This window comes from Anastrepha ludens, chromosome 2 (genome assembly GCF_028408465.1).
Source record: "Anastrepha ludens isolate Willacy chromosome 2, idAnaLude1.1, whole genome shotgun sequence".
Lineage (NCBI taxonomy): Eukaryota > Metazoa > Arthropoda > Insecta > Diptera > Tephritidae > Anastrepha > Anastrepha ludens.
Genome location: NC_071498.1, coordinates 184,718,186 through 184,742,591, shown reverse-complemented (window position 1 = coordinate 184,742,591; position 24,406 = coordinate 184,718,186). Strand labels below are relative to the sequence as shown.

The following is a 24,406-nucleotide window of genomic DNA, read 5'->3' as shown; positions in this document are numbered from 1 at the left end:
GAGTTGTGACCCTTTTGTATTTAGGGTGCGATATGTTTACGGTTTTAGCGACATAGCATGCAGAGAACGTAAATTCATAGAGAAGGCTCAGGAACGAATGGGCAGGTTAAATGTCAAAACACATCAAAACGAGGGTAGGAAGTTAACAGTAGAGAGTTAACATAGCGGAGCGTAGTCAACATAGCGGAGCGTAGTCAACAGAAATAAATATAGCGTTTGCATTGAAATGTAAAATGCCATGATTTGATGTTAGGGAAAAGAAAGACAGCAGACTTGTACATTTTTCTTTCATGCTTATTTGCCGTCGGCATTTTGCATGCGCAAATGGATTATTTCTTGTGAGATGAATAAATTAATTCTAAGTAACGCAATAGCACCGTAGGCCTAAGTAGCTAGAGTGCTCTATCAGTTAGTGTTATATTTCATATTTCTCTAATAAATAATAATAATAATAATTCTAAGTATATGCATGCATGAATGTGAAATTTTAAGTATCTAATTAACTAAATTGTATTGATATTAAGTGTATTATCAAAATAATTTCAAAATATCCACATAAAAAATTGGCTTTGTAAACCATTCATTTGCATCAACGGTTATTATTCAACAATATGTGTCCTTTTTAAATTTTTATATCCATATGTATGTATGTATATTCATATTCTAAATAGATATAACATCTACCATCCATATTCATGTGGGCAGAAAAAAAAACCCTGTCAGTGCTTGACACTTGCACGTTGCAAGCCAAGGCCCAATTCTTACGGGTATCTTCGTCCCTAGGAAACGCAAAAAGTATAACTTTATCCTTAGGCACGCAGCTCTCGATACATCAGCTCCTTTTTTTCTTTTTTTCGGTCCACTTGTTCGGTGGGACATCATCATAGCCTAATTAAAGTTTTTATTTTAATTTTTACAAAATTTAAATTGAGGTATATTCAGTATAATCATATACATATATAAAACAAGAAACCGCACCCTCCGGGGATTTATAGTTTTCAAGTAATTAATTGTTAAAATTGTGTAATTTAGCGAAAGGATATTGTTGTTTAGAATACAAGTATAAAAACCAGTAAAAATGCGTTTGTGACCATATATTTTATGAATTGAAGTGAAATTTAGAACAACATACATACATAGTTGTATTATGTACCAATTTATAAGTGTATTGTATTAAAATGCGTGTAAATATTGAAAGATATAAAAGTTGTTCATGAGCCACTCCCTTACATCTCAACCAAGTTTCATTAAATAAATCATTATACTTGGCTTCAAATTACCCATACGGCATTATCCTACACCCGATCCTTTAAATTCAAAAGTTTTTTATAAATATGTAAATAAAATAATGAGAATGTGCGCATTCAAGTTCAATTGGTTACAAGCAATCATAAGAGCTTTTCAATATTTGGCGCAATTTTCATATATGTACATATGTATATACATTTATCTAATCAAAATCAAATCTAATGCAATCATACATTTTTTCCAATATTTGGCGCAATTTTCATATATGTAAACCTAAAATAAATATGTCCTTTGCTAATATATGTATATAAACATGCATACATAAAATTTCGCGCAATTTTCATAACTTAATTACATACATATGTCCTAAATTACGCGCAATTTTTATAAAAAAACCAAAAAGAACAAATCTGTAAACATGCATACAAATCATATGGACATATCAAATGAACAAATCTGTTCTGTACGCAAGCAAATGTAAGCTAATGTAAACTACATTTTTTCACACTTGCGTATCACTCTCTCCCTCTCATTTCTCTCCGGCAGCCATATTAATTAATTTCCTACTGTTAACTTGTGCTTTCCTACCCATATTTTGTTAGGAGGAACGGGCCGGGACTGCGCCTTCTCTATGAATTTACGTTCTCTGTAGCATGTTTAGTTTGTATGTGAGACGCATACATAAATAAGACAAGTGTTTTGCGTGTCTGGCGATTTTCTGCTATCGACACTTGGCTCTCCTGGAATCTTCGCTTTGGACGATTGGGCTTTGGTTTCGATGTGATATCCATAAATGTTTTATTTTATGTATCACAAAATAGAAAAAAATACTGAAACATTTGTTTATTGTTTATTTCGTTTTGCCACATAAATTCAGGTAGTGTGATGAATTCGTTTATTTAGAGAACTTAACACTTTACACTCTCTACGAATTATAGTGTAATTACTCCAGACTTCAACGTAACTTAACAAACTTGGAAGCAACTTGCGGAATGGAAAACATCTACATGTAATGACTCCAGCCGTAAGAGCTATTAGTTTGAATTCTTAAGATACGTGAATTACGTAAATTGAGAGCGACGAAAAAGTCATGCTGCCATAAGGTTAATTTATTTGTAATTCAATAAGCATTAGAAAATTAAATGTGTGATTAAGTATTTTCACAGGCTATATAGCAATATTAGTCGTGATTTGACTGCGTTAATGACCAGAAGTGTTTCTCTGCACCTGTGCAAATAAGCAACACCAGCACCGTTAACTCGTATTTTTTCACTTTGCTCGCATTCACACAGTGTTTGCATGCATTTTCTTTGTTATTTGTATTTCGTTTTTCTCTCTAAAAACAATTGCTGCTGAAGTAACTAACAACAAAGTCACCGTTGGGGCTAAAAAACAAAAAATAGGAATGCTTGACGATAACAACGATTATCCAGACATACAATCGCAAAGCGTACCGATGGTAAAAAAACGACCGCACGGAGGTTCACCTCTAATGAGGAAAAGGCCGGCTCTATCCGATACAACTGGGCCATCCAGTAGTGCTAACCGGTTTGACCTGCTAAGAGATGACAACAACCTTGACAATGAAAATCATAAAAATGCAGCTGCAATGGAAATTAATGATGGTGAAAACAATAATACTGAAGGGGAAATCTCTGTTAAGCCGCCGCCAATATTTTTGTCTGATATCAATGATATAAGTGGCATGATGTCTTATATTTGTAAATATATTCAGAAAGACAGTTTCAGCTATAAAACTCAAAGAGATGGGCACGTAAGGGTTATAGTTAAGTCCGTGAATACCTATAGACTATTAGTAGATTACTTAAGAAAAGATAAAATTAAGTTTCACACTTATCAATTAAAGCAAGACAGGGCCTTTAGGGTAGTTGTTAAAAACTTGCATTACTCAACACCAACTGAATTCATTAAGAAAGAAATTGAAGAGCTAGGTCGCCAAGTAAGAAACGTTAGTGCAATTAAGAGTCGTATAACCAAGGAGCCCCTAAATATGTTCTTTATTGATCTGGAGCCAAACAACAAAAATTCTGATATATATCAAATTAGGTATATTGCTAATGCTGTTGTCAAAGTGGAACAGCCAAGAAACTTGAATGATATAGTTCAATGCTTTCGATGCCAGGAATTCGGGCACACCAAGTCCTATTGTACAAAAAGCTACAAATGCGTGAAATGCTCTCTAGATCATCCTACTAATGACTGCCCTAAAAGTAAAGAGTTACCTGCAAAATGTGCTAATTGTTTTGAAGCTCATGCTGCTAGTTACAAAGGCTGCAGAGTGTATCAAGAACTGGTAGCACGTAATGATAGACCAATACGTAATAATGCACAGCATGTAAGTACAAACTTTATTCAACCAACTAAGCCTTACAACATAAACCAACATGAGAGCCAGCCCACATACGCTCAGGCGCTTCAAGGCAACCATGGGGCAAGGCACGACAATCCACTTGAAAGAATTGAGGCCTTGCTTGCCAAGCAATTCGAATTACCCAAAAATCTTTTAAATATGATAATTCTTTTAATTAACCAACTATGCAAATAGGTTTACGTATTGCAATATGGAATGCCAATGGTATTTCCAACCATAAAGATGAAATACAAGTATTTTTGAAATCAAACAATATTGATATTATATTAATATCGGAAACACATTTCACTAACAGATATTTTTTTAAAATACACGGTTATGATCTGATTAGCGCAAATCACACAGATAACAAAGCTCATGGAGGATCAGCAATAATAATAAAAATCAGTATTAGGTACAGGGTTATGGACAGCGTTGACAGCAACGCTATACAAGCCGCTTGCATCCAGGTGAAGTGTTTGCACTTTGATTTAAGTTTATCAGCCGTGTATTTTCCACCAAGATTTTCTATAAATCCCAGGGAATACTGGGACTTTTTCCAGAAACTTGGGACAAGATTTATTGCTGATGGTGATTACAATGCCAAACATACCTGGTGGGGGTCAAGACTAATTAACCCAAAAGGCAGGCAACTTTATAAGTGCATAACTGATAATAATCTCTCCACGCTGTCTACAGGTAAACCAACTTACTGGCCTTCCGATCCTAGGAACGTTCCTGACCTACTAGACTTCATTGTATACTCAGATATACCCCAACACCAAATAAGTATAGCTGAAAGCTTTGACCTGAGTTCGGATCACTCGCCACTCATTGTAACATACAGCTCCGTGTCAGTAAAATGGAATTTTCCTTACAAGGTTATTACGTCGAAGACAGATATTACTGCGTTCAAAAACTGGCTTGAAAATAAAATTGATATAAATATGCCCCTAAAAACTGGCACAGAAATAGACTTAGCTGTCGAAATGTTGACCAACAACATACACGAAGCTGGATTTTTGTTTGCGCCACCTCCAAAAGAAAAGGCAAGAAGTAGCGAATTTATATCTTTAGAAATCAGACGACTAATCAAACATAAGCGAACTCTGAGGAAAAAATGGCAAACAAGTCAAAATCCTTTGGACAAAACAATGTTCAATAAGGCAAGAAACGATCTTAAGAAACGAATGGCTGAATTAAGAAATGAATCCACAGCTGATTTTCTAAAAAATATTGATCCCTTTACAAATGATTATGAATACACCCTATGGAGAGCTACGCGATATCTAAAGCGTCCTACTAGAAGAAATGCCGCTATTAAAGACAGCAATGGAGTTTGGTGCAGGTCAAGTGAAGAAAAAGTGGAGGCATTTGCGCAACACCTTTCTACAGTGTTCCAACCTAATCCCGATGGTGATGGAATACAAGACGAAGAAATTTTTAATTTCTTAGATGTGCCATGCCAAATGAGTTTTCCAATAAGCCGTACTAGCACAACAGAAGTAGAGATAGGGACTAAAAACATCAATAACAAAAAATCACCAGGATATGACAAAATAGATGGAAAGACTTTAAAAAAATCTGCCCCAGAAGTGTCTTCAACTATTAACGCGAATATACAACGCTATGCTGAGACTTGACCATTACCCAACGCAGTGGAAATGTGCGGAAGTTTTCATGATAAATAAGCCCAATAAACCTGAAAACATTATGTCTTTATACAGACCGATAAATTTGCTGGTAACATTCTCCAAAGTATTTGAAAGAATACTTCTAAGAAGAATGCTTCCAGTACTGGACAAGCATAATAAATATAATACCGGAACACCAGTTGGGGTTTAGAAGAACAGTAGAGCAATGCCACCGAGTCATCAATCATATTACAGAGGCACTGGAAAGTAAAAAATATTGTACAACAGTTTTTCTTGACATACAACAGGGATTTGATCGAGTTTGGCACCCGGGAATTTTATATAAAATTAAGAAAATACTTCCCGCTCCATACTACTTATTACTGAAATCATATTTAACTAACCGAAAGTATCATGTTGTAAATCAAGGCGTAACATCTAATATATACTCCATAAATGCAAGGCAGTGTGCTAGGTCCGGTTCTGTATACAATATTCAGTGCCGATTTGCCAATGTTGGCAGATGTAAGCATTGCAACGTATGCTGATGATACAGCTATAATTGCAACATCTCTGACCCCAGAAGGAGCGTCGCTGAATGTACAGAAAGAGCTTTATGAAGTAGAGAAATGGATGCACATATGGAGGATTAGAGTCAACCCCCAAAAATCTACACAGGTAACTTTCACTCTTAGAAAAGGAGACTGTCCTCCTGTTAATCTTTGTGGTACTCAAATACCACAAAATACGACTGTGAAGTATCTTGGTGTATATCCTGACGGAAGGGTGACCTGGAGATCGCATATAAACTCTAAAGTGAAGCAACTTAACCAAAAAACAAAAAAGATGTATTGGCTTTTTAGTAAAAAACCGCAGCTAAGCCTGGAAAATAAAGTAAGAATCTATAATGCAATCTTAAAACCGATATGGACTTACGCTTTACAACTCTGGGGCACAGCAAGTCACTCCAATGTGGAAATAGTCCAACGTTACCAGTCAAAAACTCTAAGACTAATAACAGGTGCTCCTTGGTTAGTGAAAAATGAGGAGATACATAAAGACCTCAATATTCCTTATGTTAAAGAAGAGATAAAAAAATATAACAAAAAGTATATTAATCGACTCGACAATCATTGTAATACCCTAGCTATAAATCTGTTAGATAATAGTCAAAGTATACGACGACTAAAACGATTCCATATACTAGATTTATCAAATAAATAATATAAAATATCCCAACATAAAATGGCATATAATGGTTAGTCTCAGTGGAGACTAAACCATTTCTGTTAAGTACCTAGGTTAAGATTTCAAAAATTATAACATTTGCTTATTGTCGTCAAGATAGATTGCAAATAAAAGTATACATACAAAAAAACAAAAAACAAAAAAAAAAAAAAATATTGTAATATTATGAATTATATAATATTAATAAGAGCTATTAGTTTGAATTCTTAAGATACGTGAATTACGTAAATTGAGAGCGACGAAAAAGTCATGCTGCCATAAGGTTAATTTATTTGTAATTCAATAAGCATTAAAAAATTAAATGCGTGATTAAGTATTTTCACAGGCTGTATAGCAATATTATGAATTATATAATCCTAATAATAAAGAACACACGTTCGAACCCAAGCAAACTTTACGGGAAGATCCTATAACCTGCCACTCAATTTCAAGTTTAGTTAGTCTATGATCGAAAACCTTACATTACTAGATAGCATATTTAGTCGATACATATATACATAATTAATCTAAAAACAAAGAGAATGACGCATGGACGTGAACATAAATCTTGCCGAAGAAAAATCAACCACCTCTCCATAAATGCTATAAAATAAAAATTGACATAGAAGAAAAATAGTTCGCTTTCGTAAGATTAACATAAACCGATCTATGGAAATGCAGAGCTTAATGATTGCATTGCGCCCAGATAGGGATGTTACGATACGATTTCGATTTTCGCTAAGATTTAAAAAAGAGCAGTATAGCTCGGTAATTCGCTTTTTGTTTTTGGATAGAAAAAAATACGAGGAGATAAAATCAAAGTTGGATGCTGTCTATGGGGACACTTCGCAATCTATGACCACAGTTAGATATTGGTTCAACGAGTTTAAACGTGGGCGAACATCTGTTTTTGATGAGGAGCGACCAGGACGCCCGGCAGACGTGGTTACCGAGGAAGTCATTCAAAAAGTCCACGACATGATTCTCGCTGATCGACGAAGGAGAGTGTGCGAAATAACAGGTGCAATAGGTGTGTCGACTGGAGCGGCAATTAATATTTTACATGATAAGTTGGCGATGAAAAAATTTTCGGCCCGATGGGTGCCGCGAATGCTCACAAGCAACAATAAGCGGATGCGGATGTTAACTTCGAAGCAGTGTTTAGAGCAATTTAAGTAAGTTCCGCAGGAATTTTTGCGTCTAGTGTCACCGCTGATGAAACCTAGATTCATCATTACACACCAGAAACTAAGCAACAATTAAAACAATGGATCGGGCGGAAAGGTCATGGCGACGATTTTTAGGGCTGCAAACGGCGTCATCCTCCTGGATTTAAAAAAAAAAGGAAGAACGATCACTGGAAAATACTACAGTGAGTTATTGGGCACAAACAATTGAAGGATACACGGCCACATTTGGCGAAAAATAAAGTCCTATTTCACCAGGATAACGCACCAGCACATTCATCCGGAGTTTTCGCCGCCAAACTGCATTCCGTATTCACCCGTTCTGGCTTCCTACGACTTCTTCTTGTTGTGTTGCAGGCGATATTTAAAGCAATTTGCCGGTCGGTTCTTATTTACTCTGCACTCATATGGTCGCCTGGCACTAGTGATTCGCAGAGGAAAAATCTTCATACCTGTCGAAATACGGTTATCAGGACAGCCACGGGAGGCTTTCTAAATAAAAACTGATGTCTCCCCCAGAACGAGATTTCCATGCTCACGATTAAGGAGCTCGGTAAAATGCACAACCAGCTGCTGCTAGGGTATTACCCTAGGAAACCCCCCTGCAGACACTTGCTAGTTTCATACCTGTCGAAATACGGCTATCAGGACAGCCACGGGAGGCTTTCTAAATAAAAAATGATGTCTCCCCTAGATCGAGATTTCCATGCTCACGATTAAGGAGCTCGATAAAATGCACAACCAGCTGCTGCTAGGGTATTACCCTAGGAATCCCCCCTGCAGACACTTGCTAGTGGCAGAGCCACCTCCCTTCGACTGCATCTCTCTTCGAGATCCAGGACTAAACACTATTGTAACTACTAAATCGAAGAGTATATAGAAAGACATTAAACATAATTTATCGAGAGCCTTTTACTGCCTTCCTAAACTTCCAACCCAAGAAAGCCATTATCGGATTTCAACCACCACTCATTGCAGGCGAAAAGATTCAGCTGCCTTGTAATACCCGCCAAATTTTGGCTCGATTTCGTTCAGGACATTGTACTAGGTTAAACTTCTACCTATTTTTTAGGCCTTCTTCATTTTTTATTTTATAGAGGTAAATCATCTCCAACAATCTAGAGTGCTTAACGACAACATCTGTTAAAATAGGTCAGCTCTTTCTTTATTTATCTATTTACTTGTGGAATGCGCTACACACTGAGGAAAATCTAGTCCTCCCCTCAGTCGATCATCCCATCAACGTTTAGGTCGATATTCTCAACCGTTCCTTTTCTTCTTTTTGTTTACGCCTTATTATTTTAGATATTTATATTTATTTATCACGTATGGATAACATAAAAGTAATTGAAAGCTCTGCTAAGGTAATATCGAAATGTGTGCTTATGTTTTGCACATAAGAAAATGGTTTTGCGTGTAACTGTAACTACAATATAAACCAAAAGCTCTCCATTTCTCTTCACAAAAAAATTTCTAAATATTCCAAAGTTATTTTCGAATTGGCGCGTGGCTTTTCATCGAAACGAAAACATGAAATAGTCGCTGCTTTTCTTCTCTCCGTAGCACATGGACGCAACAAACGGAATGCTCTAAAGTTAGAATTTTATGGATAGGCGTTTCTTTTAGCTAGTTGCGTGAATTGAAAGATGCATTTCAAAAGTAATATTCCGCTATTTTTCATATTTTTGGTGCATAATGTGCGGTACTGCACCGCACAGGATAGTCGCTACTCAAGTGATGGCAGGGGTTATGAAGGCAATAGTTACGGCGCATTTGAACCAATACCAATAGGTAAAAAATTTAAAAAAATGTGGTTTTTCAAATACAGAATAATACGCTATTTTTATAATATACCAATTTACATCTCATGCACAGACATACATATGTAGTTATAATTTATATAGCGGCATAAAAAGATTCAAATAAAACATTCAGGCAGGTTATTCAGTGAAAGTGAATATGAAAATTGGCATTTGAACCAATACCAATAGGTAAAAAATTAAAAAAAATGTGGTTTTTCAAATACAGAATAATACGCTATTTTTATACCAATCTACATCTCATGCACAGGCATATGTACATATGTAGTTATAATTTATATAGCGGCATAAAAAGATTCAAATAAAACATTCAGGCAGGTTATTTAGTGAAAGTGAATATGAAAATTGGCCTTAATTGGAGTGAATTTAGTGCTGGTGTTTTGAAAAATTAATTATTTTTTCATTTTAAACTCATTCTTGATTCAACTTAAAAAAGAATTCTGAAACTGGCAGCTGTCAATTTAACCAAAATAAATAAAAAATATTTCATTTTGCAGCAGAAATTGTTAATAGAAAGATTCTACGTGACCATTCCAAACATATAGCTGATGCTTACAATAAGGGTCATTATTTTAACAAAAAGGCTGAATATGTATGTACGTTCGTGTTCAATTAACGTGTATTCAAAAGTGCTTTAATATGTTATTAGATGTTGTTGCTTCGCATTTAAAAGAAACTTCCATTCCTCCACAACTACAATACTATTTTGCACAGCCTATATGAAGTTGAAGCTAGAATCATATGATGATGGTGCGAAAGAAACGGTTTTTCGACATTTCATTTTATGCTGACTAATATACACGGCAAAGGAAAAAAATCAGCTTCAACCGATACAACATTTAATAGATCCACCTTGATAAAAACCGATAGTTTTCTTGAACATCTAAATTCACTCGGAACTCATTGAGAAAAAAGGAGACTCTAACAATGAAAGTGAAACACTGAACCTCAAATATCAAGTTGACATTTAGCATATACATACATATATAATACATCATATTTGGTGTTAGGTGTTCAGAAACCTCAACAATTCAATAATACTTAGTATAATTAATAAGGGGTATTTCAAAAGAGACGCCCAGATGTCAACAGTGAATAGTTCCTAAACGTTGCCTTTTGAAGTGAAAACTTCTTTAGAATCGTTGGGAGTGATTTGAGACTCGATGAAACGAAAAAGCGACACTACGAAGTGTTATATGTTGATATACGTAGATGTGTGTGGCTGCGTACTGCTGAGCCACGCTAGTATAGTGAGTATTGTAGTATGTATACTACACTGCCTATTACTTGCTTTGGTGTTTAGTTCAAGCGTCATACGTATGTATGTTTGTATGTATGCTAGTACGTATGTGTGCGCGCCTGCGTATTACGGAGCCACGGTGAGCGAGAAGGCATTATGTATACCTATACTACACTACCTAATACTTGCTTAGACCAAGCGTCCTACGAACGTTTGTGTGTATGTTAGTATGTCTGTGTAATATACGCGTTTCGACGCTCATAATAGCAACCGCGTGTGCTGTATTGCGTCCGTATTTTTATATTCGTAAATATTTTCATTTTTATATATTTACCGCAATTGCAGGCGGTGTTGCAATATACCACAGTCGAAATGACGGTGCTCCACAGATAGATCTATATGCACAGCAACTAGAATCACTGTCTGTTCAGCTCTCTAAAGTGGGAGAAATATGTGCATGCGAAACCAGATTGAGCAATGGAAAAACAGTTTTAATTGTGGCAATTAATATTTCACCGAATCAATCAATAAATAGCATCACGGAATTCATTCACGAAAATTTAATAAAGTATACACCAGAAGTATCGCGGATACTTAGAAAAGATTACGATAAAGTTCCAATGATTTTAAGTGGCGATTTTAACGTAAATTTTGCATTGGACACAGCGGTTCCTTTAATTGACTTTCTCAATACAACATTCAATTTAAAAATGTGGAACAATCGCACTGAATCGACACCACGATCAAAAACAACAATTGACGCGGTATTTCAAAGATATGCTGACAACATCGAAACCAAAGCATTTGTATCATATTTTAGCTATCAATTATATAATTATCCCGCTCCTAATGCTGCTTTCGTCTCATTCTCTCTCAGTTTGTTTTACGGAAGGTTTCACTTCTATCGCGTCTAACCGTTAGACTGGTATTTTTTTTTATGTCATCTTTGACATTTGTCAATTTATTGAAGCTTATTATGAAAATGGTCGATCTTTGAGAACATTTCGCAGAATTTGGGATTTTTTGGTGGAAATAATCGTTCGAATGAGTCGACAATTCAAAAGTTGGTGAACAAATTTCAAGAAACTGGTTCTGTTGAAGATAGAAAAAGTAGTGGCAGGCCAAAAACTAGACGTTCTGTTGAGAATATTGCTGCTGTAGCGCAAAGTGTTACCGAATAACCTTCAACATCGATATCTTGACGTTCTCAAAAATCAGGCATGAATCGACAAATAATTTTTAAGAGCCGTATTTTGAATAAAAATAGTGAAATCGGAGATAATCTAAATTTTTACAGGACTTATTCTAAAACAACATCTTGGAAGATCATATAAAACCAATATTTTTGGAGATAAGAAATGATGATACACATATGCTGTTAATTTTCATAAAACTGGCTAGTAATTTAAAAGCGCCGTCCATAATTTATACTTGATTAACCACAATCAATCATTGAAATAAATATTTATAAAATATTTTTTAATTTAACATACATGTATAGGTTTAATTACTGACCAATATACCGATCGTATGGGGGTTATTTTTGAACACGCAATTGAGGTAGTCAATGACGATTTACGAACGCCGCTAAAAGCCATTAAAGAGGAAGTTAGTTACGGCGATTCCTTTCAAGCTTACAAAATATTATGTAAGCTGTTGCAGGTATACAAGAATGCTCTATTACGACATTTATTTAGTATACTTATCTACAGATAAACATTTTCTTGCAGAATGGCGTGGGTGGGGTTTTTGGTCCCTCTTCGCGACATACCGCCAAGCATTTGACAACGATTTGCGATGCCAAGGATGTACCCTATTTCTTTTCAGAAATGAATGAAAACTCGGAGGCTTTTAACTTATATCCTCATCCCTTAGACTTCTCAAAAGCGTTATATTTTTTACTCAAAGAGTATGAGTGGTCTCGTTTTATATTTTTATATGAATCTGGTAAGAGGAATGATTTTTATATTAAACTCTTTAATTATAACTTGTATTACAATACGTTTTTACTTCTTGAATTGTTTCTTGTTTACATACATATATTTTCTCGTGTCTATCTCCAGTTGAATGCCTTACTATACTCAATGGTCTTATGTCATTCTATGGTAATAACGGTCCAACCATAACGGTTTTACGCTATGACATAGAATTAAATGGCGATTATAAAACAGTACTGAGACGTGTGAGGAAATCTGGAGATAATCAGATCGTAGTTGTTGGCTCTTCAGACACTATGCCCGAATTTTTGCGACAGGTGAGTCAAAAAACAAATTTAAAAATTAAGATATAAGGATATAATAAGGTCCCGATCGATATGCAACACCTAAATTGAATATCAGACATTATATTAAAATAAGTATGTAAATTCTAGGCTCTACAGGTTGGCATTATAAATGAGGACTATAAATATATTATCGGTAATTTAGATTTTCACGCTTTCGATCTTGAGGAATTTAAATACACCGAGGCGAACATAACAAGCTTTAGAATGTTTTCTCCGGAACAAAGCGCCATTCAAAGGATTATGGAAAAGATGGGGTACATTTCCACCCCAGAAGATTTACGAAATGGTAGGTATAAGTACAGTAGTTCATAGTTGAAATAAAACAATACAGGTCGATAAGTTTCAACTTTAAACGAATGAACTAATACAATTATATTGTTAAATAAATTGTAACTAAAAGCATAACAAATACCATTGAATGTATTTAGATGAAAGGGCGTTTGGAAAATGCAACAACAGTTTACATGACAACTGACCAGTACAGCGAGTAGCGCTGACTTAGCAAGAGGAGAGATACAGGTTTGACCTGTTGAAGCCTAGAAAGAAGCCCGGGGAGAAGATGTGGGGAAGTCAGAAATATCGGCATTAGCTTTGTTTCAACCGCTTTTGGTTTTGTTAGTTAAATTATGATCCAAATAACAATTAATGTTTCTTAGATAACCATTTTTGTTATATTACAAATAGTTTTGCTCGGGCCTCACTAAAATTGCAAAATAAAGCTGAATATATTGCCATTATTTTTTCGATTCTATCAACTCCGCCTTTAGAGATTTACTAATTTGAATATTTTTAAAATTCTCCCGGAGGACTATAACAGGAGAACAATCAGAAGGTCATCACTGTGTATAACAAATACATATATTCTATTTTATTCCCTTTTTTTAATTATGTACATATATGCAGATTTCTTAACCCGGAAGCAAATGTTACATCCTATGCCATATATGTAGTTGGACTACATTTAATTTTATTTAACTTTGGCCTGAGAAGACTTTCCGTGTTTCTTTAGTAGTCTCCATAACGAAAAGTTGTTGATGCTCTTTTAAATAATACTCACCAAGCCGCATGGCTTAAAAAACTTAAAAAAAATTAATCTAACTCTGTTGAACTGAGTCAAAGTGGCGCAAATGTTATTGGATAAAATGCAACTCTTAATAGCGACGAAACGAAGAGAGATAGCAATTCAGACTTTGAAAGAAAATATCCAAATGTCTAAATTGTCTCTTTTTTGATTCTGCTCAATATATTGAAGCATGTATACTATTAAATATTTAGCTTTAGTTTATGTACGAATATGTATATTAACCCTAGAGCAGTCGAGCAGTTCTCTAGCGATAACAAAACGTCTGTAGCCAACGTTGCAAAACGTTCTTATGTGGATACTTAGTTTACTTCCCAAAGCAACACGTACACCGCATAAACAACTCTCTAAAGCAGTGATGTCGGCGCTTATTGTCCTGTGGCCACTTTCAAACAATCAAGTCGCTAACCAGATCTCTTCAGAATTAGTTGATATGAACGCGAACTAAATATTAAAGAATTAATTAATAAAAAATGAATGAATACATTTCATTTCCATTATCTAGTTTCACTAGATGTATTAATTAATAAAATATGTAGGTACGTAAATTAAGATAAATATTAAACAAATGTATGCACAACTATAGTTTAAATTTAATTAATATTTTTATTACTGTTGGTTTTCATAAATTTCAGGTTCCTGCCCTATAACGCTTTCCATGGCTTTAGTTTACGACTCTGTTCAGCTATTTGCGGAAACTACCAAATATCTAACGGTGCAAACAGTGGCCATGAACTGCAGCGATCGCAGTGAAAGTGTTCTGGATGATGGTTCCACGTTCAAGAATTACATGAGAACGGTATTTGCTCCGTTAAGTTGTATTTATATTGTGCCTTTACATATTACACAATTACTTCAACCATTTATCAAATATTTTTTTGGTTCCTTTCGCAACAGCTCAATTTGCAGGAAAGGACCTTGACAGGCCCGATCTACTTTGAAGGCAATATACGCAAAGGCTATACTTTAGATGTAATTGAATTACAGCCATCCGGGATTTTAAAAATTGGAACATGGGATGAAAACTCCAATCTTACCATGAAACGTGTAGCGCAAACGAATTCAATCGTAGACAACGTTGATAACTCACTGGCAAATAAAACATTTACAGTGTTATTAAACGTGCCGGTAAATGTTTCAACTAATTTTATACGTACAAATTGACATTGAATTACATTTATTAATAAAATGATACGGTCTCCGCTTTCAAGCAAACTGTATCAATAAACACCTGAGCACGTGAATCTTTCAGACATTCTAACTCTTACTTGACAGTGCTTTCAATGTTGCTAGTATTCCCGAGTACGTACTATGTAGAGAATGTTTGAGTATGCTACAGTTTAGAGGATACAGGAGTAAAAACATAATGTAACTATGAATCTAACTCTCACTCGAAAGGTAGAAGGATGAAAATGGAGTTTTATAAAAACAACTTTACAGGTACATTAGTATGAATGGTCAAAATTAAATAAATTTGTGAGGCAATAAGTAACTTTTACCACAGATTTAGTGAAGAAAATGTGCCATGGATGACTGATCATTTTCCCGGTGTTTATACCGAACAATAGGGGGCGCATTAACTAACAAAAGAAAAATTGAATTTTTTCTAAGAAGTTTGGGGGATTCGGGTTATCAATTAAGTATAGGAAGTATTGTAGACTGTACTCAACCTACAATTCCAAATATTATATTATCTTTGATGATGTACAAAACGTATAAAATTTCCTACCCCTGAGACGGAATTTGAAGACGCAGTTGATGTACCTTCTTTTTAGTTTTTCTAAGAGGAGAGGACTCCTTTACGATAAATTACCCTCATTTTTTTATAAATTAATAACAACTCGATTTTTGGATAATTCTTCGCAATCTTCCTCGGAATCTGGATTTTGAATGGAAAATAAAGAGCATTTATGTGTGTAAATACGTTTTTACAAGTCAATTTTTTTCTAAGTCTTCTACTTTCACATTACTCAATAATATGTACACCCCAATACTAGCAAATGCTAGAAATTACTCAAACCAACCTCTGTATACTTATATAACATCCTCCGCAGGTGCTCAGGTTTTTATTCATACGGGTTATTGTCTCTTTATGGCACGTACTCGTATATGAGAATTGCGTCTGCAAATTTTCCACACATGACTGTGCTTACATGGACGTATGTACATGGATGCATGCATACATACATAGCTCTACCCTCTTGACAGAACAACTTTTCCCGATTTGATACTTTCTTCCTGTCAAGCACTAAATTCCTGGATTATAATGCAATAAGCATCTAAACCAATAATCATCAGAAGCAATAGCTTATGAATCTATTAATATTAATAAAGCCAAAATAAAATATTGCTTCAAGTCCAAGAAGTTACTTTGTCAGAGATTCACAAATATCTCCGCGCATGCATATGAATCTCATATAAAAATTTCATGTACTATGTAGTATACATATGTACGAAGTGTGTTCAAAAAATAAGGTGAATTTTTTTCAAAAAATATTTATTTATTCATCAATTTCTATTTTATCTCATTCAAAGTAGTCCTCTCAGATACAACACACTTGTGCCAGGGTTCTTTTCCAATCCTCGACGCAGTTCTGATATGCACTTCGATTTGGTTTTTATCTCCTCAATCGTCGCAAAACGCCGTCCTTTCACGGGTCTCTTTAATCTTGGGAACAGGAAAAAGTCGCAGGGGGCCAAATCTGTTGAATACGGTAGCTGAGGCATGGTAACGGTGTTGTTTTTGGCCAAATAATCTCTCACAAGCAAAGATGAGTGAGCAGGTGGATTATCATGATGCAAGAGCCGGCGCATAACTTAAAGGTAATGCTCCTTATTTACCGTACGACCTTGTGGTAAGAACTCCTGATGCACTACGCCATGGTAATCGAAGAAAATAGTGAGCAAAACCTTGACTTTGATCGAACTTGGCATGCTTTTTTGGATCTTCGCTCTCCTGGACCCTTCCAACGGGCCGATTGGGCTTTGGTTTGATTTTATAACCAATTAGCCATGATTCGTCACCAGTTATGACCCTTTTAAGCAAATTTGGATCAAATTTTGATTTTGGAACGAACTTCGCTGCCACACATTTCATGCTAAAATTTCCGAAAAGATTGCATGAGCCAACTAATATGCCGACTTCCTCAGCAACTTCTTTAATTGTGATTCGACGAATCTCCATAAACATTTTCTTACTTTCTCAACATTTTCATCAGATAAAACATAAAAAAAAATCGAAAGTCGAATGTACGTAGCCCGCGAAATTTTAAAATTCACCTTATTTTTTGGACACACCTCGTATGTTTGGATGTGTATGTATGTACAAATGTGTATTTACGCACACGACATCTTTTTGATGCATTCAAATTCTTTCTTCAATTCCATTCTCATTCATTCTCATTTATATTTCAACCAACTTTAGAACAAACCCTATGCTAGTCTAGTGGATAGTTATGAAAAACTGGAAGGCAATAGTCAGTATGAAGGATATGGAGTCGATCTTATTCAGGAGCTCGCTGCAAAGTTGGGTTTCGATTTTATTTTAAAAAACGGTGGCAACGACTATGGATCATATAATGCTTCTACAAACACAACAACAGGAATGCTAAAGGAAATCATTACGGGGGTAAATTGATTAAGTCAAGCAATTGAATCTAATTCTTATATTTTTATTACTATGAAGAACGCAGACTTGGCAATAACAGATTTAACAATAACAGCTGCACGTCAACAGGTGGTCGATTTTTCTATACCATTCATGAATTTGGGTAAGAAATTCCTTTAATTAAACTACTAAAATAAAAAATTAACTTTGTAATAACTTTTCCTTTTAGGTATTGCAATTTTACATTTAAAAGCACAAAAAGCTCCACCAGCGTATTTCACATTCATGGATCCGTACTCCAAAGATGTGTGGTGGCTTTTGGGACTCTCCTTTCTATTAGTTTCATTCAGCTTCTTTATATTGGGTCGTCTTTCTCCTTCCGAATGGGACAATCCCTATCCATGCATTGAGGAACCGACTGAATTAGTAAATCAATTTACTATTGGCAACTCATTGTGGTTTACTACGGGTGCTTTACTGCAGCAAGGTTCCGAAATGGAGCCAAAGTGAGTAAAAAATAAGTGTTTCCTCTTGTATTTCGTTTCCAACCATAACTTAATTGTATTTACTGTGCTAATATATAAGTATGTACCATATATGCGTGTCTAGCGGCACTAGGAAGTTGATTTAGACTATAGTCTAACCAACATGTTTTCTTAGGTAATCAACTGACTTTAATTACTATAGAGGATGGCTTCTCTGTAAAAATTCTGAAAAACAATCGTGTCAGGATTTTTTATTTATTTTAAGTATCATGCTTTCCGATTATTTTTCGATATAACTTCAATTAAATACAGGAATCCATCCTCCCGCATCACATTTCGGGCCAACTCGACCTCCTTTTTAGCAATATCACAAGTAATAGTTAAACTATTATCGAACTTATAACTAGTACACAAGATATGGACTGTTGGATGTCTTGTGTGCTGCATAACGCCGTCTTGAGTTTTCATGTCTGTAAACGTGCAAAACGTCACTGAAAAATGCATTTATCGGATTATTACATGTTACACTTATAACTCTCAGCAATATTGATTACTAGTCTTAACTAGTCGTAAATAAAAGCACGAAGCAAATTTTTTTTCTTTTTACAATAACAATTCAACGCGTTTACATAAGAAACCCACATTTTGAAAAATCTCACGTGAGATTGGGGGATGGGGGAGGGGGTTGAATAAAATCTCACGACATCTCACCAGGGGGGAGGGAGGGTCCAGAAAATTGAAAAAAACAAATCACGTAATTTATGGACGCCCCCTAAGACCGTCAGCAAAACTATTCTCAAAAATTAATGTGACTTTTGACCCACTTCAAAATTCAATGGACTATAAAACTACACACCTGAAATTTTTCTAAAAACTCTAAATCAAAGTGGAAGATTTTGTTGAAATTTTTTCAAATTTACTCAAAGTTTGAAAATTGGTTTTATATGCTTTTTGTAGGAGAATGAATTATACTGAAAAAAAAGGGAAAATTAGAAAATAAATAAATAAATAGTCACTACTTGTGCGGTGAAGTATGTTGAAAGTTTCATTTATCTCGTTAGCATAATTTCAACGAATGGAGGAGCTGAAGAAGACGTAGAACACCGTCTGCGTAAAGCTGCGTAAATTTGGAAAAATAGACAAATCTCGGAAAAAACTAAAACAAGAGTATTCAACTCTTTCAACACACTTTTATATGGGAGTGAAACGTGGCTGGTGTCGAGAAGCATTGCAGAAACTACAAAGCTTCACAAATAAATGCCGTCGAATAATATGTCAAATTTTTTGGCCGAACACTATCCGAAATACGGACTTGTGGCAGATCACCGAGCAGGATCCAATCAAAACGGTGATAAGTGTTCGTAAAGTGCGATGGATCGGGCACACTCTCAGAAAGGACAGAGAAAACATTTGCAGAACGGTATTGGAATGGAACCCACAAAGACACAGACGACCCGGTCGTCCACGAAATACTTGGAGGCGATCTAACCCAGTTGATCAAACGTGGGATGTCGTAAAGAGAACAGCGGTTAACAGAATAACATTTAAATGTTTTGTTGAAGCCCTATGTTCCCAAGTGGTAGGGTAGGGTAGGTAAGATGGCAAAAGTACCCCAGGTACACTTCAAGTAGCACTTACGTGCCGTTTTGATACCATAATGTGGACCACTACCTGTGATACTTCAAACGCAATATTCCAAAATTTATTTATTAAATCAATGCAATAGCCAGTTACTCAAATTGTCAAATAAAGTTTTATTTGATCTCTTATGATCTAACAAATTCTATAAAGTGGATTTACATCATCTAAACCGATGTCCACGATTTCATTAGCAATGTCTAGATTCTAAAAGCAATGAAAACATTGTAGGAAGCAGCGCACATATTTACAAACCTTGCTATTTTAAGAGGCCTATTTTATTATACGCCGGCCCTTTAAAATGCCGATACTCCTTCAAACAATGCGTCTGCCTCTCTACTGCAGTCCATTGAAAAAGGCCTTACTGAATTCATCCCAAGCACTTCTATATGGCGCTATACACCACGGTTTAAAAAAATAACCGGAGTCTTCTAATTAACTAAAAAAGTGCTTATTGCGTATTCCCTATTTACATAAAATACAATTCGATTTAAATAGGCTCTCCAGCGCCATTGTTTGGTATTCGTAGTCACAAATCTATTAAAGATGTTATTAGTTTAAGTATTAAGTATAATTTAAAATAAAAACCCTTCCAGTTGAGGTACATACATATGTTCGTTATCTGCTGGTTCTTTTAGTCCTATATGTAAAGTAAGCTCTTATAACAGAATCGAGGTATTCTGTTGATATTTAATATTGTTCGGGCACAACTTGAGTTCCATAATTTGCAGAATGTTTGATGATATTTTACAAACTGTGCTCTAGCTCCCTTCCTGCCGAGTGTTGATAGCCACCCGTTGCCAAAACCTGTAGAGTAGAAGCCGATTGTAGCACTGGAAGAACTGCTTGGGCATCTGTCCATTTTAGACTTTATTTTCTCAATGACATTTTGGAAAGAGAAAACGGTTTAAGATTTTATAAATGCAATTCTTTAATTCGTTTATTTTTCTAAAATTTGCAATTAACTAGATATAAGATACACTAAGCTTATAGCTATACCACGGCCTTAAGCTAGGTTAAATGATAGTCACTTATTACACTTCTGTATGTAAGTTGAAATATTGTTTTGTGAACGATATTTGATTTTCTCTGCATTCACATTTTAGAGCCATTTCAACCCGCACTGTCGCTTCCTTTTGGTGGTTTTTTACTTTACTTATGGTTTCAACCTACACAGCGAACTTGGCCGCTTTCTTAACCATCGAAAACCCAACAAGTCTTATTGATTCCATAGATGATCTTGCTGAAAATAAGCATGGTGTGTTATACGGTGCCAAAAAAGTGGGTTCAACGCGAGAATTTTTCGAGGTAAGTAATACATGCCAAGCGGGATTTCCATTAAATACTTGCGCCGAGTTCCTTAGGCTTGCCATGGCCTTCTAGAGGCGTCTGCTATTAGAAAAAATATTTTATATAATTGTAGTGTTCGTGCAGCTGGTTTGAAACCTTGTCACTACCGAATGTTAGTCACGCATCAACCCAAATAGGAGGAGGAGCTAGCCCAAACACCCAACAACGAGTTAATTACATAATATCCAATTATATAGTTACATACATATACGTATCCGAAACGAGTGACTAACTCAAACATTTTAAGGGGAATTCACATATTAAAAGATAATATACTATTTAAGATTCTAATTGGTTAACTTAATAAGTTTGTTTTACAATCTCGAATTTTTTAATCCCAACGATTGCCCTCCTCCCACCCAATACGAGAGAACCAATTTACATAACGAACTGATCATATTTGTTATGGTGCAGGGCCGAGAAAGGCAAGAGGATAGTGCTTATCATTTTCTTACGGATGAGCAAGCAAGCCCAATATATTGAAGGTTATGCAATGAGACTTACATTCTTGGTATAAGGATCGAAATGATTCATATAGTTGCACAGGGTTTTAAATAAAGATGCATAAGGGCCGCTTCACAATATTATGTCAATCACGTCAGGTAAATATTATCAAATAAAAAACAATTCGTTCATTCATTTATCAGTAACAGCCAAAGTTTGGTCCGATTACATTACAGTCACAATCAGTCTCAAAGAAATGTTTATTTGAGCAATAACAATGGTCTTACTATAGTGGATGTTCTTTCCGTTTTCCGTACATCCCTTTTTACCTACAGTACCACAACCGTAAGCAGTCATTCGACATTTTTATGGCCCTCAAACCAATCTCACCACTCTATCTTCTCGTTCCTAAATTCTCACTTTACCCTACCCCTTTACCCTACCCTACAAATGGCAAAGAACGAATTAGATTTCTGGAAAATCTAGAAATTTCTGGAAGTTGAACCTGTGATTGATGACTTTTAAACGACAAACCTCTTCAAAACTCAATGCTAACAATATACGTGACTAAATGTACGTGATTAGAACAGCCATCCGTAAAGTAGGGCCACGACATACATATGTTATACCGAGCTACCGTTTAGTTCTCGGATATTACTATGGCTGAGTGAGCCTTGTGCTAATTGCACTCTTCCTCCCAGACTCAACGCTAACTTCTCCACTGCGATTGTATAACCCTATAACTGCCCTTGACTGTTTCAGAAATCAGAAGACCCTCGCCATGTAAAAATGAACAAATTTCTAAACAGCCATCCTGATTTATTGACCAATGACAACATGGATGGTGTTAAGCGGGTTGACCGGTACTACGCATTCCTTATGGAATCCACTTCAATTGAATACAATACGATGCGGTTATGTCATTTAAGAAAAGTTGGTAATGCATTGGATGAAAAAGGCTATGGAATAGCTATGAGAAAAAGTGAGGACAAATGTGCAATATTTTTTTCAACACATTTATATAATTCCTTTTTCACTATAGATTGGCCCTATCGGGACAAATTCAACAACGCGCTGCTTCAACTACAAGAACAAGGCTCCTTAGAAAAAATGAAGAATAAGTGGTGGAATGAAGTCGGAGCCAATATTTGTACTGTGAGTTTTAGGCACAATATTAATGTACTAATCGTTTTTATTATTAATCTATTCATAATTATCTGCCCATAGATTTCTTTTAAGCTTTTGAGAATAAGAAAGCAAATAAATATCGTACATATCTTGATTTTAACAAAATGAATTATGAATACTTAAAATTCCAGACTTCTAGATTACCAACAACTTTCCCACTTTCCTACATCTTGGAGTGTCTCTGGCATCTTGACAAACGTCACAATTCTTGAGAATTACAGTCTCCTTTTGTATCGGTTCACTGTTGGTAAGGGTTTGTTTGGAGGACTTTCTAACTTGCTTATATCGTAATTCAAAATTTCAAATAGTAAATACGTATACTTTCCTATCTTTACTTTCGGAGAAGGTGCCGTCTACTTTTTTAGATTCTTCTTTTTCTTCTTGATTGGTGCAATTACCGCTTACGCGATTTTGGCCGAGTTTAACAAAGCGAGCCAGTCGTTTCTTTCTCGTGCTAACCGGCGCCAGTTGGAAACACCAAGTGAAGCCAAGTCCTCCTTCACCTGATCTTTCTAACACAGAGGAGGCCTCCGTCTTCCTCTGCTACCACCAGTTGGTACCGCATTGAATACTTTCAGAGCCGGGGCCTTTGTATCCACTCGGACGACATGACACAGCCTACGAAGCCGCTAGATTTTTATTCACTGCGCTATGTCTATGTCGTCGTAAAGCTATCGCCTACGATATCGCCCTCACCAACGTGCAAAGGTCCAACAATCTTCCACAGAATCTTTATTCAAACATTCCAAGCGGCGCCTCATCGGATGTTCTCATCGTTCAAGCTTCTGCGCCATATTAGGAGGGGCATGATGAGAACCTTATAAGTGTTAGTTTTGTTCGTTGAGTAGTAACAATTGCGTACATAGTTCAAAGTAAAGGACTAATAATAACTAAACAACCTAATCCCGATCGTTCCGGTAACGTAGAACCGACTGTAGTGGGAACGAAACCTGTATGCAGGTATGCTGGTGAAACTAATACTCGTAGAAGTCTACGAGAAAAAGTAGAGTTGTTCCATTCGCCAATCGCTAAGTGATTGCCTAATCGAAGGCAGTTATTGTTAATATTAACAAATAAATGGTCTGTCACTAAAAAAGATACTGTAATGTTACCCTTTATTTACAGTCCGGTAAGCAGGGAGAAACTCAAACTAAATTAAAAATGGAGAACTTAATGGGTATTTATATTGTCTTGGTAGTGGGAAGTGTCCTTGCCTTTATTTATGGCATCGTTAGCTGGATTATTTACATCATCGCAAAAGCAAAACATTATCAGGTGAGTAAAATTAGATATGTAACCAACAGTATAAAACCATTTATCGACTCCTTTAGGTGCCCATGAAAGAAGCCTTCTTGGAGGAGTTAAAGTTTGCGCTTGATTTTAGTAGTCATACGCGTATTCTTAAAAGCACCGCTTCAATATATTCACGTAGTCGCAATACCTCACTTTCACCTCCATCAATTGAGCCACAAACTAAATCACTGAAATAATAATTGGTGTATTTAGGGCATATTTTTATTATATTTTTTATTAAACATATAAAGCTTGGCTCATAATAGCTTATTTAAAATGACAATTTTGTAACTTTATAGCAAATTTTGT

General features: G+C 35.6%; 1 protein-coding gene across 3 annotated transcripts; it reads left to right on the top strand.

Annotated features, from left to right (window-relative positions):
- Positions 1-2,466: 2,466 nt before the first annotated feature.
- LOC128856124 (glutamate receptor ionotropic, kainate 2) lies at positions 2,467-24,396 on the top strand. 3 transcript variants are annotated; one of them, XM_054091528.1, is made up of 15 exons: positions 2,467-2,969; positions 12,229-12,389; positions 12,458-12,674; positions 12,791-12,981; positions 13,099-13,297; positions 14,728-14,891; positions 14,990-15,220; positions 17,517-17,720; positions 17,778-17,862; positions 17,929-18,205; positions 20,929-21,130; positions 22,379-22,598; positions 22,659-22,771; positions 23,930-24,079; positions 24,136-24,396. In XM_054091528.1, exons 1-15 carry the CDS (start codon positions 2,654-2,656, stop codon positions 24,292-24,294), a joined length of 2,889 nt encoding a protein of 962 aa, XP_053947503.1. In that variant the 5' UTR covers positions 2,467-2,653; the 3' UTR covers positions 24,295-24,396. The 3 variants fall into 3 exon arrangements, with proteins under 3 accessions (XP_053947503.1, XP_053947504.1, XP_053947506.1); XM_054091529.1 differs by lacking the exon at positions 2,467-2,969 and adding an exon at positions 9,224-9,458 and having other exon boundaries at positions 24,136-24,393; XM_054091531.1 differs by lacking the exon at positions 2,467-2,969 and adding an exon at positions 9,643-9,658 and having other exon boundaries at positions 24,136-24,393.
- The last annotated feature ends 10 nt before the right edge of the window (positions 24,397-24,406 follow it).

Bases quoted from the DNA above. Each gene is read 5' to 3' on its own strand.
- LOC128856124 (XM_054091528.1), top strand. From the start codon at position 2,654: ATGCTTGACGATAACAACGATTATCCAGACATACAATCGCAAAGCGTA. The intron at 13,298-14,727 runs GTAGGTATAAGT...CATAAATTTCAG, and splicing joins CCCAGAAGATTTACGAAATG to GTTCCTGCCCTATAACGCTT. The intron at 18,206-20,928 runs GTGAGTAAAAAA...TTCACATTTTAG, and splicing joins GGTTCCGAAATGGAGCCAAA to AGCCATTTCAACCCGCACTG.